The 18,032-nt window shown below is 27.3% G+C and overlaps 3 protein-coding genes across 4 annotated transcripts; 1 reads left to right on the forward strand and 2 right to left on the reverse strand.

The window, feature by feature from the left end:
• Positions 1-583: 583 nt before the first annotated feature.
• LOC143145265 (mitogen-activated protein kinase kinase kinase 7) lies at positions 584-11,054 on the reverse strand. Its single transcript, XM_076308472.1, has 9 exons — positions 10,725-11,054; positions 9,837-10,062; positions 9,416-9,533; positions 8,913-9,242; positions 5,470-5,582; positions 5,020-5,306; positions 4,668-4,740; positions 1,530-1,783; positions 584-1,381 (listed from the first exon to the last, which is right to left on the reverse strand). The coding sequence occupies exons 1-9, from the start codon at positions 10,800-10,802 to the stop codon at positions 1,214-1,216; spliced, it is 1,647 nt and encodes a 548-aa protein (XP_076164587.1). The 5' UTR covers positions 10,803-11,054; the 3' UTR covers positions 584-1,213.
• Positions 11,055-12,004: 950 nt separating this feature from the next.
• LOC143145407 (1-acyl-sn-glycerol-3-phosphate acyltransferase gamma) lies at positions 12,005-15,245 on the forward strand. 2 transcript variants are annotated; one of them, XM_076308755.1, is made up of 7 exons: positions 12,005-12,109; positions 12,985-13,242; positions 13,438-13,610; positions 13,711-13,872; positions 14,017-14,355; positions 14,442-14,661; positions 14,751-15,244. In XM_076308755.1, the coding sequence occupies exons 2-7, from the start codon at positions 13,062-13,064 to the stop codon at positions 14,834-14,836; spliced, it is 1,161 nt and encodes a 386-aa protein (XP_076164870.1). In that variant the 5' UTR covers positions 12,005-12,109; positions 12,985-13,061; the 3' UTR covers positions 14,837-15,244. The 2 variants fall into 2 exon arrangements, with proteins under 2 accessions (XP_076164870.1, XP_076164871.1); XM_076308756.1 differs by lacking the exon at positions 12,005-12,109 and having other exon boundaries at positions 12,987-13,242; positions 14,751-15,245.
• Positions 15,246-15,955: 710 nt separating this feature from the next.
• On the reverse strand, positions 15,956-17,495 carry LOC143146125 (uncharacterized). Its single transcript, XM_076310135.1, has 3 exons — positions 17,478-17,495; positions 16,375-16,664; positions 15,956-16,127 (listed from the first exon to the last, which is right to left on the reverse strand). Exons 1-3 carry the CDS (start codon positions 17,493-17,495, stop codon positions 15,956-15,958), a joined length of 480 nt encoding a protein of 159 aa, XP_076166250.1.
• Between the last annotated feature and the right edge of the window lie 537 nt (positions 17,496-18,032).

Here is an 18,032-nt window from a genome sequence, read left to right on the forward strand (position 1 = left end):
TTTTTGCGTATTATCACATATGTCAGCACATGTTTTAATTAGCTGAATATCAACAAGTGTTAACTGAATAGTTAATAGATACATAAATTCTTCAAGCAAAAATCATATTTTTTTGATAGTTCTTCTCTAAACACAAACAAGTCTATTTTATTTAACATGTAAGAATTAATTAAAAAATTAATTCCTAATTATAGTGACATATATCCAATACATCATTTATTGTAGATAATAAGAATTCCATTATTAATAATTAAGATATCGATATTTAATTAAACATTATTATTAATACTTTGTATTTATATCAATTATTAAATACTTAATTAACTGTACAAATTAACTATATGACGAGAATGAATTGTCAGTAAATCATTATTGGATTAGAAAATAATGATACAATATATTCTTAATTAGTTATCATTATTAACCCATATATAAATGAATGTAATAATCGCTAAGTTGAAGGCAGTTTGTTAATCGGTAAATACTAATCAAAAATTACCAATTGCCAATCATGTGATTGCAAAGCTAATTTAATTTGTCAACATTTGCTAAAAATAATTCTTTACGTATTTAATTTAAATTTTGTAAAATCAGAGCCGAGCAAGCAAGAGCCATGTTATTATATGTTTAATTTACACAACAATCTACAGTAAATAATATGAATATTTTTTCTATGTTTTAAGCAGTATAACATACAACATTGCGATTCTAATAAAATGACCTTTTTTGAGAGCAATGTTTTAAAACACGATACAAACAAAAAATATATTTAAAATTACTTCAAAAAATGTTCTGCACCATAGTCATAGTATGTTAATGCAACGTTTATACCATTAATTTATTTCATATATCATTGGCCTAAAACAATTTTACTTTAATCGGAATAATTATGACAAAAACAGATGATATAATAACAATTATCCTCTACAATTTTTTTTGATTAAAAAAGTTTTAATTCTCCGTAATTGTTTTTAAAATCCGTAAGAAACTTAATAGAAGTTTCAATCAAAAACAAAAAAAAAAAACAATAATTTAATTAAGTTGTAATTACTTCCTCCAGAATTGATTCTTTGTATCCTTTTTTACAAAGAATTCCTAGTACTTTCAGAGAAAATTGCTTATTTTTTGTTGATATCAAAAGACGAAAAAACCCTCTTTTTTAAATGTAGTAATAAATACAAATTTGTTTCTTTTATCTGGATATTTCTGATATTCAGGAGTGTCTAGAAGGATCTTGACAAGGTACCACAAACCATCCATTGTTTCCTGAAACTGCAGGACCCATCATTTGAGCATTAGTCAAAAGAGCACTATTTATTCTCTGGTTCTTCATTATTTCCAATTGACGTTTTAGATTTCGATACAGCTTTATTAAGGATTCCTATAATCAGAAGACAGATTTTAATTCATTATATTCAATCATAAATAAAAAAATGGAAATATGTTTTACAATTTGTTACATAGCCATCTAACAAAATTCACATTTCTTTGACTTTATCAGTACAAGATTTTAGTATAGTTTAACTTACTTTCTCATCTTCAAGTTTTCTAAGTTCCTCCTGTTGTCTTAAACTGTCTATAGTCAAATTTTTAAGCATTTCGTTCTTGTGTTGTCCCAGGAGGGCTATTTCCGTTTGTACCTTCAAATATTCCTGTGCTAGTTGCTTGTGCTCTTCAAAAATTTCTTTTGATCTTTCACAAGTTTGATCCGGTGTCAGTGGCCTCAGATCTGCATCCAACAGACGATACACATTGTCCAGGTCTTCATTGGTTGTACTATTACCTGTTAACCAATAATGAACATCGGTTAATATTTAAGTAATTAAGAATGAATTATTTATTTTAACCATCCTAAAATATTTTTGCTACAAATACCTTTTAAACTATTTTCTATAATATGTTCCCCCAGGTGATTTAAGCATAGGATGAATAATGATTTTTGACACCCAAAAAACATAAGGCTTCTTGAAAATGGTCAAAGAAAACTAATTCGATTAAACTCATTTTTAATGATAAATTTACAGTAATTTCTGTACAGTTCTCAAAATACTTGAATGGTCATCTAGTCAAATGATTTTACTACAAAGTAATTTATTCAATATTTGAGACATATTAACATATTATCATTCATTTAAAAAGAAGTGAAAGGAATAATCTGTTTCTTCTGATTTTGTTTTTTAAAAAATTCATGAATAATATAAAAAAAAATAGTTTTTCTCACTAGTCAGTTCTTCACTTTTTAATGAATGCAACAAACTTTTTGATTTTTTTCTATATATAGTACAAATTTATGATAAATTTATTTTAACTTCAAATTAATTTCAGAACTTTTATATTCATTTGTGGGACAACAATTGTATGTTAATTCTTCAATCTATATTAAAGAAACTCATGTCACATTTTAGATAAAAATACTCTATTATTGTGTGCAACATGAATTAGACTTTATCAATTCCACATTAATTTACATCAAACTACATTATTTATACCATTAGTTTAATTGATTTGGGTGTTAAAACTTATTTTGCTTCTTTCAATCTTATTTCAATAAGATTAAATAACTTCAAACTTTAATTCTGCGGTAAAGTTACAAGTAATTATGCCTTGGATGAACAATTGAACTTCACTGACAAACAGTGAAACTTTGAATCCCTATTTACCTACTCCAAATTCCCCGATTTTAAACACCTTATCTTTCCTGACAATGAAGAAAACAAACAAAAGTACTAACGCAATAGGACCCAGCACCGCTTTAGGGTGTCCGTGGTTACGATGTTTGGGTATTCCTCGCACATTTCCAAATGCTGGAGCCTATCGAGGCTTCGTTCATAATAAAATCAAGGTTCTCACATGAAATGTGTCACGTCGATCAATGTCCACAAACCACTTGAATTCCGAAAGTATTAACTGATCGAACGGCAAAAAAAAGGAGGTAAAAATTCGTAAGAATGAGCTTTCCGATAAAGAGGATAGTAGAAAAAGAAGAAAGAAGAGGAAAGACCGTCGTTCTTGATGGTGGGTCGGAAGAGTACTAAACAAACGTGCATCTATATTGGGCCTGGTGAGTCAGCCACACCTGCTTCGAGGTATCCCCCACCAGACAGGACGTGCAAGCACGAGCCAAGAAGAAAATACGATTCTTCAGCTCTTGATTCATCTTCAGGGCTGATTAAGCCGAAACTTTGATTTTTATGGTGATATCACGGTGAACAACTGAAGAATCATTTTTGAGAACAACGAACAAAAATATATATTGAGAAAATGCCAAAAATAGATTCAAACAGCTCTGGTAGACAAACGCTACGTTGTGTTCTTAATGCAGTGCTAATTTTAATTGTACTTCAGGAAATAAAGACCGCTGATCTTTACCATTAAATATCTCGTGAATTATTAAACGCCGTACCTCTAGACCTCTCACTCCATATATCGTTAGATTCGGTATCTTACTCCTGTCATTAAAAAAAACACCATTAAGAATTCAGTATTATATCCGTGAACCTCCTCTTATTAGTCTGATTTTATATAATCTCTTTGAGACTTCGTGTTTATTTACTATTTTGTTTTTATTGTAGCTTTTTAGAATGCGACCTTTATTACCGTCGATAGGTGTCAATCAAGAACAGATTCCACCGATTAGTCGTCAGTTAAATTTAGTATAGCTGCACAATGTGACTGTTTTCGCGGGCCCTTTGCCAGGGTAGATTTCGCCGATCGACGAACTCCAAAGGAATTCGTCACGGCGAAATCACAGCATGCCAGGTGCAACATTTAAGTTCTCTACAATTCCACTTTTATACATCTCATTCATAAATAACAAAGGATGGTAATGTAAAATTACACGAATATATAAATATATACAAATAAGAATATAAATACTTTACATTTAATGCGACCAACTTTTACAATAAACTGTTTAAAATTGAAATTGTTAATTCAAACCCAAATTGCTACATTCGAAATATACACACTTGCATCTATAAATTAATTTCAATCTTGTACCAATTATTTACAACTCCATTTACTTATTTATTGAATAATATTTATTTTAACTATTGTCAATTATATAAATTAAAAAATACCTATTATATATTTGAAACATTTTACATTCAACCATTAAAATATAAACGAAAAATATATAATTTAAAAGTTTTTGTTGTAAACTTGATTGATGTTAAACTTATGTAAATTATATACTTTACAAAAACATAATAATGTAATTGAAATTATATTCATTAATATTAATTACTTAAAAAAGTTTATGGATGGCGACAATAGGTCTGAGCACACACATTCCGAACTAAAAGCAAGGTTTTGTGGAACATACGGAGAACGTTATTTTGGGATTAGAGTACTATCGCGGTGAGTCACAAATTCGAAGCCCTCGCCCCCAAGCGAGTTCCCCTTCGTTTGCAGTTATAGAACGACGAGCTCATCAAGGAATAGCAATTTAATTATTTACATTATATGATTTCTAGACGATAAGTAGAAACAAATGTTTTTTGATCAAATAAAACAAAAAAAACAAAGATAATTTTTTTTATCTGAATACTAATATAAAAATAGTACAATCATAAAATAAATATTTCACTGAGAAAAGTAGAACATCTTAAAATATGTAATATTAAATTATTTATAAATTAAATGCTTTATAAAACTATGGAACTTACTTTGTGCAGTATTTTTTGCTTTCAATACAGGTGAGTCTAATGGTGGGTCAGAACTCGGTAATTCCCAAGCATTCTGTAATTACAGACATAAAATTATATTACAAAAATAATTATGAAAATGCATGTTAAAAAAAAACATAACACAAGAACACTAACATAAAAATATTATACAATCTTTCCAGTGGTTCAAGTAATAAGACAAGAACTATCTTAAAGACATTAAAAATACAAAAATAAAATATTTTTTTATGATCTCATTACATTATGATTATTATTAGTAACCATTATATACAATAGTTATACAAATTATTATTTAAATAAATATTATAAAATTTAAATTAACGATACTAACCGGTTCGCAATCAATATGAAGTGGTGCAAAATTTTTGTTCTGGAATTTGTTATGATTTGTATTGTCTAATGAATTATTTTTACATGAAACATCCTTGAAGTCACACAATTGAGTCGATGAACTATCTTTTCCATTAGGAATTTCTGATTTTTCTTTGGAAGCAGGTACGTTAACTGTAATAGTACCATTAGCAGCATATCCATTTATTTGAGAGTCCAAAGTGCTAGTCACATCTAAAGTATCATCTTTAGAAACATGGTTTTCATTAACTTGCTCTGACTCAATACCTATATGATAATAAAAATACTTTATGAATGTCAATCTATGTACATTCTATTTAAAATTATTTTTTTTACAATATTTTTGCCTAATTCATCAATAAATTCTTTCTACTACGAATGTGCACATCATAAGTTTTATTTCTTATATATCTATAAGTACTACACATACTTAAGGAATATTCAACAGGTTCCAAATGACCATCAAAAAATTGTGACAGGGTTGTCATTATTTCTACAACTTCATCCATTGATGGCCTTTCTTCAGGAGATATATGCCAACACCTGAAAAAATAAATCATTTATATTTCATTGGATAAAAACAATTTATGAAAGTATTAACCTTGAAACTATAAATATATTTTGTTATTTAGACTATGTCGAATTTAACACTGTGTAAGATTGTATAAAATATTATACATTTAATAGTTGTATATATTGTGCTAGTATAGTTGATAATCTATTCAAATAAATTAAGTACAGATGAACCTGCAGTAAATGATATTTGGTTTAAAATCAGCACCTGAAATATTAAAAACAAAATGTGTCAACACTATTCCCATGATGGTTTAGGAAATAAACATGAAAGCGATATAAAATGTAAAATGTATTCAGAAAGTCATAATGTGAAGTGAAATTCAGAACTAAACAACTGTTAATATACATTTTATAATGTTAAATAACATGGAGACCTGTACACAGTGATAAAGCAAGTATTCAGAGTTTTTTTAAATCTTTCAGTATTTATACAGTTTTTATAACCATGAATTTTTTTTTAAATATTCCCTACATATGTCCTCTTATTTTGAGAACAAGAACTTACAATTTATATGTAAATAAAATCAAAACGAGCATTATACACATAGCAAGAATTAACACAGATTAATGATACACATTTTAAAAAGCAAATCTATTTTTCAAGTACAATCGATCAATTTTAAAGTATTAAATGACTTAAAAAGCACTAGTAATAAACTTCACAAATTGACTCAACAAACAGAACACTGTAAGTAAACCTACAAATTAGTAAAACAGTACTATGATTCATATGTAAAAAAGAGTTATACTGAGAAATGATGCAAACCATTGAAAAGAACACAATGTTTTTATAGAGAAATACACTGATCTTAGAAGTAGTGTATACATAGGCTGCAACAAAGTATATTTAATAATCTTGGTGTGGTATCTAGAATTTATAAGAGAATGTTTATTATTAAATCTATAAATTACAAGACACATTATAATAAAGAACTTTTAAAATATTTTTTTATACCTTTAATTTAGAAGAAAATAGACAAAGAAAACTGCACTAATTTTTTTTAAGTAAAATATTGTCTATTTTAATTTTCATTCATATTTATATTATATTTAAAAAAGCAGTACACATATTTTACTCTGTATCTAATTCTTTTCAAATTTTTTTTAAACAACTTCAAAAGTTTACTAAAAAATAAATTCCAACAAGTTTAATTCCAAAAAGTTTCTTAAAATTCCAAAATTGGATTTTTATAAATGATGTACTAGAAAAAATAGGTACCTGAAGTAATAGAAACCTTCCTTTAATACATTCTTTTCTGTTAAAACTATTTAACAGTTGTTTCCTTCTACCAACAATACAGAGTTCAGAACTAAATGCACACAACTACAAAAATAAGAAAAACTATCTGTCATAACTTTAATTTCCTTTTCTAGAATTCTTTAAATACATATCTTCCTGAAAGCTATCGAAGACTAACTATGAACTTATCGAATTTCTAAACAATGTCTGCAGCTACTATGAATTCAATGATTGTATTTATTAATCCTATCTTCTTCCTGAATTCAAAATTTTCCCTTCCACATTTCATTATTAGAAAAGTTTATGATAAAAATAACTGGGAGCATTTATAAAATTTCTCACAACGAAATCCACTTGCAGTATCATAGACATCAAATTGAGAAAAAATCACTCCTTCTAACATTCAATCATCACGAAATAAACAAAAGGGAAAGTAGTTGAGTCATTAGACTCAATGGAATCCATAATGGACAAGTATCATTGAAGACAATTTCACTTACCACTAAACTTTGCTCCCAGTGCCTAAACTTCGAAGGGGATGAAAGAGTGGATCGCTGTCTCGAAGGAGAATCCAGAGTTGCTAAAAGACCCCAATTTCTTTAATGAAAATTTTATGATGAACTATGTGCCCCAATCTTCACCCTCACCTAGGATAAAACCTAAAATTCATAAGAAGAAATTTAGAAAAGCTCTAAATAAAGGTGAAAAACAATCTCAGAGCGAATGAAGTTTCCACAATTACATCTTGTGGACAAATAGAAAACGTATTAAAGACTACCACAAAGATTTTCCGAATTTAAAATCGGTTGAAATAATGAAACAGTATCCATTTTACCATGAAGAATGAATTGAATTGTGGAACATTTACATTAGTGAAGAAAAATATTCATCCCTTTAGAATCTACTAAAATATTTTATTCATAACGATGTGGGCACAGTGTACATAAAAATTTTAAATGTATAGTACACTGATTTTATCGTAACCAGCGATAAAGGAAATACGAACATTGTGAAGAGGATACAAGATTGCTGAAGAAATTTTATATGACACAAACAACTGTTATAATTAAATGTGCTTGCATTTGAAGAGAAATTTCGTGATGAAAAAAATATAACCATTATGTTTACTGTAATCATTACTCATATTGTATTTATAAAAATATTTTCTGTTTACGCTTCAATAGATTTATTTTATAACATATTCTACCATCAAGCAAGATGTATTTCTGGTACATTTTTTTCAAAAAAGATTAGTATAATACTTATTAATTTTGTCTTTTTAATATTTGTACTACAAACAACAATGTTACCTTTCAATGGTTTAAATAACTATAAATGATATTGTACTTTTATTTTATAGTGTGCTAATACTCTGATACTTTTGAGTGATAATTAATATGTACAAAAAACTATTGCCTTTGACATATCTACCTATTTCTCTAGATAATTGTTTGTCTAATTATTTTCTTTTTATATCTATTTACCTATTTGCATCTATTTCTCTATCTGTCTAAATGCATGTATATGCCTATCAGTGATTGATGAAAATCAGAAATATATAAAAGTAATGTTATACTTGTACACATGAATCAAGTCTCAAATTCATTATTAATTTGACACCATTGACAGATGAACTATACCAGCATATTGTAAACAAGTGGAATTTAAACAATCATTGAACTCAAAGTCAAACTTCGATTAATTCCAAGAACCTCAGAATTCATTCACACATTCATTCTGAAATATAATATATATTAATATATGTATATAAAGTGCAATTTCTTCAACCATATCAATTTAATCATATTCTTTAATCTCAACTTCAAAATATTATATTACTTCTATTATAACCAATCACTAAGAAATCTAAAAAATACTGAATTTAAAAAACATTGCAATTGCAAAAAAATTTCATGAAACTCTTATTTTTTAAAAAAGCAAATATATTTTTAATAATATTTTTTGGATAACTATAATTACAAAAATATTTTTCATTATTCACTTGAAATATCATTTTTTGGAACTGCAAATATATTGCTGACAATACTGATAGGTACCTGGTCATGAGATCTTCAATTGGTTTTGGACAGCCTTCAATTAAAGGAGGCCTCTGGCCCACATGCACTGCCCACATTATTCTATATGCTGAGCCACCAATTTCATCAAATGGTTTCTTCCTGGATAATATTTCCCATAGAATAACACCCCAACTGAATACATCACACTTTTCTGTGTATTTAGAACCTTCAAATACTTCTGGAGCCATCCAAGCAGCAGAACCTTTATTATTAGTCATGTATGTATTTAAATCACAAGCTGTGCCAAAGTCACAAATTTTAAGAGTTTGTCCACCCATCACTAATAACAGATTTGGTGGTTTTAAGTCTCTGAAAAAACAAATGAAAGTAATATTTATTATAAAAATTACAATAACAATTCAGGAATTAAAATATTAATAACAAGAATAATAAAATCTTCAAATAACATATTACATTTCTGTTAATTTCAAAGTAAGTTTTCAATAAATAAAAATGTACAAATAGATATTAATTTGTTATACCTATGTATCAATGGTTTTGGTTTCATATTATGAAGATATGCAACACCACGTGCACATTGTAGAGCCCAGCTCATTGCATGACCTGCAGTATACCGTGGCTGAGGATTACAATGCAAGACTGTAAAATACACATAAAATAATAAATAATAGTTGACGTTAGTTAATACTAATAAACAAATAAATAAAAAAATAAAGTAAAATGTTCATGTACTAAATAAAAATTAACAAAAATTCCTACTTCATTGTCTTTTGTATTAAATATAATCATTATTACTATTGCTTACTAATTTTACAATAACAAATAAAACAAAAGATAGAAGAAAACTTATTTGATAAACAATAATATTGGTAAATATATACAAACATTGTACATGAATAACTAAAACAAAATTTTATAAAATAAAAAATAAAAGTGAGATACCATTGTATAAGGAACCTCCTTCTGCATATTCCATAACCAAACAAACTGGATTTTTAGTGCATGCGCCATAGAGTTTAACAATATTGGGGTGCATAACTCTTGATAATTGCCTCACTTCTACTGTAAAGGCTTTTTTTTCACCTTCCGAATTTATATACTTCACAGCAACATATTGTCCCCTCCATTTTCCTTTCCATACTACTCCAAAAGAACCTTTTCCTACTACCTGCATAGAAAATACATTTTTTCTATATAACATAAAACCATATAAAACAATAAAAATATATTTTTCTTAAAGTCTTAAAATCGTTACAATCAAAGAAATTCATATGAATAACATTTTTCTAAATAATTACTAATCAAATAAAGTCCATTATTAAAATAAAATTATCATAAAAACTATTACACGACAAGAAGAAAATAATTAGAGGAGACATTGAAAATAATTTAAATCTGAACATTATTTCACTAATGTTTTTTAAATATTCTAACTTCAAATTGATAATTTTATTTATTTTAAATTAAACTAATTTGTCATAATCTATGTTAAATTGTAAGAAGTAATAAATAAAGTAGCAATTGATTAAAACAAAATGTATTTCATAATTTTTATTCTATAATTTTTTTGAATGAAAATTTATTTCTAAATCTTAACTTCAAAACTTCAATATAAAATGTCCAAGTACATTTTGTTAATAGCTACAATTCTTTTTTTAAGTCTTCTGAAGTTGTTTAGGTTATGTTTAAAAAAATATCAATAAATAAATTGTGAAAATTACAAATAACTAGAACAAATCAATATTTTGTAAATATTATGTTACATAATAAGAAAACGTTGAAACTTGATTTTTTGAAAGAATTAAATGAAGGACTACATTGTTAAGATACCTGCTCGGTTTCAATTTCATCGTAATTAATTTCTTCAACAAACTGCTGCTGATGGCTTATTAACTCTTTACCCGCCATCACATACAGTCGACATCACATTTATTTCAGGGCACATTTAATTATCGAGCAAATTTATCACGTTTAAATGTTTATTCAAACTTCAAGCTCAAGCTTTTTTAATATTTTCCGTTTTATTAACATTTAGAAGGTATGCTAGTGAAGGAATGCATCGATAAACGTTTCTCATTCGATATATCGATATATTGAAACACGATCCATCGTTAAACATGGAGAATATGATGAAACGTATCAAATTTTTTTGTTCAAATTAATCGAATCATATAATTGAAATTACGTAGATTAAATGTAAATATATATACACACACACACACCACACGCACACGCACATATATATATATATATATATTTTTATATACACATGTGTGTGTATACACATTTAGATAATTACAACGTGCAGATATATGTAGTTGTTTATGGTAACAGATTTTTTTAATAGATAATATATCATCCAATCATAAGCCTACTTTTTCATGTACAGTCGCGAATTTTTGAATTAACAATTTACTATTTTAAAGTACCAAATTATAAAACATTATACAGTATGATAAATGTATTGTGAATTTCATATTTTTTCGAAGACAAATATACCATCTTTTTTATTGAAACTTATTGACAACACTTATAAATGGAAAGAATATATGACTTTTATAAATTGCACGTGCATAGATCGTTTCAAATAACAAATTGATAAGGTTTACTTAGATTCGAGATTCTCCTTCTAAAAGATATTTTGTATCGTATTCCTAGGAAAATTTACTTCGTTCCCATTTTAAAGAAAAGTCACCAGCCCAATACCAACCAAGACGTTGGCCGAGAAAAGGAAAGATTTCATGAGATGATAAAATTGAATATAAACAGAACTTATTGCATGATCAAAATTTCATTGGTTTGTTATGTCGACATAATTTTCTACCTGAGGTGTATTTTAGATCCAATGAAATTTTATTGCATTTAGAAAATATCCTTTTGCCAATGACTCTGAGCAGTCACGTGGTTTTGTTTAGATGTATTTAATTTTTTATTTATTTAAAACCTGAACCAAAAAATCATTCTAAACTACACTTTTATGAAATCCTTTTTGACTTTGATTGTTATAAAATTATGACCATCTGCCAATGACAAAGATCTGTCCTTATTTGACCAATCATTTTCCACTAACTTCTCTCTATTAATGCCTGCATAAATTTGAAGTATATTCTTCATAACATTTTTTGTCTATGCCATCATTTTTCGGCACATTTCGAGTGAAAGGGTTAGTTGTACGCAGTTGTACTAAGCGACATTCTAGAGATGATTTGAGTCAGGTAAGTTTAATTTTCGTAGAAAATTTGTAAATTACTGTAAATGTAAAATTAAAAAATGCTTTATAAAACTATAATTTATTTCTATTTTTTGCATGCAATTTAAGTCAAACTTTTTAATTCTTTTATATTTGTTTAGTAGTATTTTCATGCGTTGAGAAATTTTTGTAATTAAGTTTCGTTCGATTTACTTGAACAAAATGTTTTATAATTTTTTAAATTGTATACATTTATCATAAAAGATAATGAAAAAAATAATTTTATAACATTTTTTATTCAAAAATGAACAATTTTGATTAAAGATTTATTTCTTCACTGAGATAGGTTAGGTCGAACAGTTCGATTTTAAAATTATTTACAAATAATGAGAATAAAAATAATAATTTACTTTAACCGAACGAATTGATTTTATGAACGATTAAATTTATTTCATGATTATGTAATTAATGGTTTATACCTCCTAATGATGTAATTCTTATTAATCTAACATATTTTGTAACAGTGATATAACATATTAATTATCTAGTTTTATCAGTACATAAGGATAGTTCTGATATACTTATAATATTTTTATGTAATATTTGCATTAAGTCACAGTAAGTAACCATTTAACATGTAAATTATCAAGTTTTTAAGTAATAAAATTCGTATAAAAAATAATTTGAAGATAAATGAATATAATTTATTTCCAATGTGTGGAAATTTAGTTCCAAATTGGAAATGACTGTTTATTATTAACATGTCACTAAAGTCAGTTCAATAATTTGCAATTTAAATGTAATGCAAGCTAATGCTCATTCATTGTATTCAGTCATAAATGATTTTAATGTTTTCAAATTTATCGGCCTATATTTCAAAAAGTAAATTATTTGTTTCAGGCACAAAATACTCAAGATCTACAAGTAATATATACATATGTTTTTTCTTTATTGAACGCACATACAAAGTTAAAAAGATGGGGTTGATGTCAATATTGAAGCAATCTACAGTAATCCATCTGATGTTTGCTATAACATTTTTCACATCGGGTTTGATAATCAATTTCTTCCAGTGTCTTTTGTACTTTGGCCTTAGGCCTTTTTCCAGATATTTTTATCGGAAGATTAACTATTATCTCTGCTATTCTTTTTATAGTCGTAAGTCAATATTTTATTCTTTATATAATATTTTTATATTTCATTTGTAATTGAAATTATGTTTATACATTTAATTCTATTACTTTTATTTGAGTTCCTGTAGTTGATTTGGCAATGTCATTTTTAGTGTTAAGATATTATTTTTTTTCAATTTAATCTGAAAAAATTATAATTAAATTTAAAGTATATTTTCAGAGTTGGTATTTATAGCAGAATGGTGGTCTGGAACAGATATAGAATTGTACATAGATAAAAAAGACTTTGAGAAATACTATGGGCATGAACATGGGTATTTATTAATGAATCATAGTTATGAAATAGACTGGCTTATTGGATGGGTTGTTTGTGAACGAGTTGGAGTACTTGGAGTAAGTTGCATGTATATATTAAAAATAAAGCTATACATAAGACAAATAATTTCAAACATAAGTTTTAGGTATATTATTATGAAATATTTGTATATTTCAGAATTGCAAAGCATACGCAAAAAAATCAATACAATATATTCCAACATTAGGTTGGGCATGGAAATTTGCTGAAAGTATATTCTTGGAAAGAAGTTGGCAAAAAGATAAACAAATAATTGGTTCTCAAATTACAGAACTTGGAAATTATCCGGACAGCATATGGGTAATTAATATTCATATTCTTTTTACATTTAATTTTAAATATTTGAGTTTTAATTATTACCTTCTTATTCGTAATGTTCACTGTTTTTCAATATTTAATCTTTTTCTTAGTAAATTAGTATTGTATTTAAAATAATTTCCCCAGTTACTTTTGAATGCTGAAGGAACACGTTTCACAACACGAAAATTAGAAGCTAGTCAAAAGTTTGCTCGAGAAAAGGGTCTTCCAATATTAAAATACCATTTAACTCCGCGAACAAAGGGTTTCACGGCAAGCGTACCGCACATGCGAGGTAAATTTCCCGCAATTTATGATGTACAAATACATTTTAAGCCGGACAACCCAGTGAAGCCAACAATAACGAATTTGTTGTTGGGGAAACGAGTCGTAGGCTATATGTACATACATAGAATTCCTTTGGAGGAAGTACCAGAAGATGATGAAGCTGCAACTGAGTGGTTATATAAACTTTATCAAAAGAAGGTAACCAATATTACAAAACTAGTCCTATACAATTTTTGATAATTCTAAAATTATTTGAAATATTGTTTTCTTCCTAATTCTTTCAGGATCGTCTAGCAGAGAGTTTCATGAAGACAGGTGATTTCTTTGCCACCAGTGGTGTACCTAGAACAGATAACTTTCGACTGGAAAGAAGATATTATAGCTTTATTAATACAGTGTTTTGGGCAGTGGTAGTTTTAGTACCAATGCTTTATTATTTAGTCAATCTTTTCTTATCTGGATCGACCATATATTTTTCTATTGGTGTGGGTATTCTTCTCTTGTGTAAGTATTTTGATAATATGAATAAAATTATATATATAGTATATACTTATATAATTTTTTTTGAAAACAATATGTTTCTTAAATTTCAGTCTATCTACTCATGCACAAAACAATAGGAATGTCTGAAATAAGCAAGAGCTCGTCTTACGGAGCTGACGATAAAAAAGCGAAATAGCAAAATAAAGAAGAGAAAATAATAAATGGAATACGTTGTGAAAAAGTCGATACATCTTTAGAGGCTATTGCCAAATGAGTATTATCGAACTATCTTTTTCGCAGAATGTATTCCACGCGATTGACTTTGTACAAAATCACTTTATGTGACATGTTTATAATGACTTGCGAAAGTATTTGAGTATTATATCATATTGTTTGAATTTTTATAGAATTTTTTATTTCCATAATTTGAGGATTTTGAGAAATTCTTAATTTCTATCAGAATGATTATAATAATATTCGGTCAATTATTTTATGTCATAACTTACTTTCAGAAAATTTAATAAATACTTTAGTATTGTATTAAAATTTGGTTAGAATCTGGAAAAAATGTACAATCCTAAATAAGAGGAAAGAAATTTCAAAATTATAATTATGAATTGAGTTCCAAAGGAATAAGATTGCAAAATTCTGTAAATAAATAAATAAAATTATAAACGGAATTGAGATTTTTGAAATTAGATTTTAATAGTTATAAAAAGCTACCTCAATTGCATTTTAAAACCATGTATTACAAAATCATACATTTTATTTGAAAAGTATAATTTCTTAATATTAAACTCTTATTATTAATCTTTAACTAATATTAAACTTAATATTAAACAAAAAAGTGAGATAATTACAAACAATGTTGATATGGTATGGATTTTACTTTAACGATTTTATTCAAATACTTTTGGAAGTAGATGTATGTTATGTATATAAGTATATACATATACGCACATGTACAGACATACGTTTGTGTGTGTCTTCTGAACAGTCTTGCAACTATTATAGTCGAATTTACATTCGAGCGTATCTTTAATTTATGTTTTTATTTTTCTTGTATAGCTGTTGTTGTTAAATAAATAATTTAATCCTAATAATTGTATTTTTTTAAATATGTGGTATATCATATTTAAAGTCTGTTAGACACATGGAATTTTGTAATAATTATCTTTTAATTTCTCAAAATTATAAAGTTGTATAATATACTGATCTCATTGGGTAAATTTTAATTTCTATTTGTACTATAATATATTAATTATCATTTTTCTATTTCATCATAATATCTTTTAAGAAAAAGAAACCTTTCTGCTTAATTTTCTAATTTATCTATATTACTTTCATGATGTTGTTCCATATAGCCTTCGTAAGGTTTAGCAACATATCGAACTGTTCTTAATTTCCCTTTTGCATCATAGTATCCATATTGTCCTTTTACCGTGCCATCTTGAAATCTTTCTTCCAATCTGTACTGCCTACCTTTCCTAAGAAAGATGTATTATCTATTGTTAGCTAAGCGCTTATAAGGGTAAATAAATATTTTATAATAACATATATGCATATGTACACAATATCTATGCTAAGCGTTTGTAATACATAAATCACTTTATGTTAAATTTTGATAAGTAAAATTACACTAATTTATTTCTTTAGAATGCATTTTTATTTAATTTCATCTTAGATGAAATCTAAATTTAATCTAACGAGTCTGATAGGAGCCAAACAACTTACCCATGCCCGGTATCGAATCCAAAGATGTATGTTTGCGGTCCTTCGTGACCTTCTATTTGAAACTGTATTCTATCTGTTCCTTTTGATAAATTCAAAGGGTTTACGTCTTCTTCTTTTCTTTCCTTCAAACGTTCATCAATTGTCAATCTATTTTCGTTCACTCCATGCCGTGCCTGTTCAGTGTCCCTCCCTGTTTTAGACTTCAAATCCTTTTTATGTGGAAAGTGAACTCGATGATTTTTAGGCCACGGGACGTTGGTTGCGAACACGAGAGCTGCGTTTGTTAAAAACTATGCGACAGAATTGAGAAAGAAATTTCAAGAAAACGATAGATCGGTACAAATTTGAAACAGTAAATTTCACAAATTTAATAGAAATTTTGTTACCGATCGATTCAATATTCAAAATCTGAGAAACAAGTTAATATTCCGGACGTTGAATTTATTTCCGATTTGTCCCGCTTTCACGCGTTCTTACGGTTCATTACATTTTCGTAATTGACTGTATTCGTGATCCACGAACCATTTACATACTCTTATTGCACGAAATTAAGTTCGTATACATTAAAATGCCCAAAATAATTATGAGAATATATTTTCAAATTGTCATAATAAAAATTTTAGACCAATTCGAATTGCATTGATCGGGATTCGAAAGTTTCGAAAAAAAGTACAAAATTCAATGGTTATAGAGAAATGAAAATGATCGAAGAACAATGTCACAGAAGTTCTTACGATAGTTTCAGAATAATTTCAAAATAATTTACATTACTGTATTGTAGATATAATTTTTATTTTGATAATCTTGATATGGTATGGAGAAAATTATAGAAATATAAGAAAACTCAGTAATTACATTATTTTTACTTAAGAAAGTAATATTGATTGCAATAAAATGTATGTATAAAGAAATAAAAGATCACGACAATATTCATCAATAATATTCAGATATTTTAAAAGGCAATTGTTTGATTCGTTACATTTTAATTAGATTATACGAATAACTCTTTCATAAATTCAAATCTATTTGAATCGTTGACGCTTAATTAACGAATGAGTCATTTGAAAAAAATTTTCGACATTCAATAAGAAATCTTTACTCACGAGAAATACAATATGCATCTTGTGCCTCCAACGCAGAATGTGAAGTACGAGGAAAGAGACTGACAGCTCTCTCGTAAATTTCTTACGCGAGTCACTGTCTCATTTTTATTTCATTGTAACTCACCAATACACCATCAACTTTCTTTTATGTTTTCTCCCTCTTCGAATTCCCTTTCTCTTTGCCTTTTTTCACGATTAGAATCGATATCAACTATCGAACGTTCAAAAAAACGGTGAACTATATTTCGTTCGTTTCTTTATTTCTTGCAGTATAAAAAAGAAAATATATGTATAATTGAAACATCAACGACTTATTCAAAAAGCAAACAAAAGATTAACGATTGTAAGAATGAACCGAATGCTATCGAGTTTCTCATCCAGAACGATGAAATACGCCTTTTCCTGACTGGAAGAATGTTTCGAAAACACAATACGACACATTTTATGTTAGTTTTGGCTCGGATTTCACAATTCGCATTCAACAGGAAATGCATAACCCCGGATACAACGTGTCACTGGAACGTCCATTGAATTCATATTCTTTTCAAAAGTGAA

Source organism: Ptiloglossa arizonensis, chromosome 4 (assembly GCF_051014685.1).
Source record: "Ptiloglossa arizonensis isolate GNS036 chromosome 4, iyPtiAriz1_principal, whole genome shotgun sequence".
Lineage (NCBI taxonomy): Eukaryota > Metazoa > Arthropoda > Insecta > Hymenoptera > Colletidae > Ptiloglossa > Ptiloglossa arizonensis.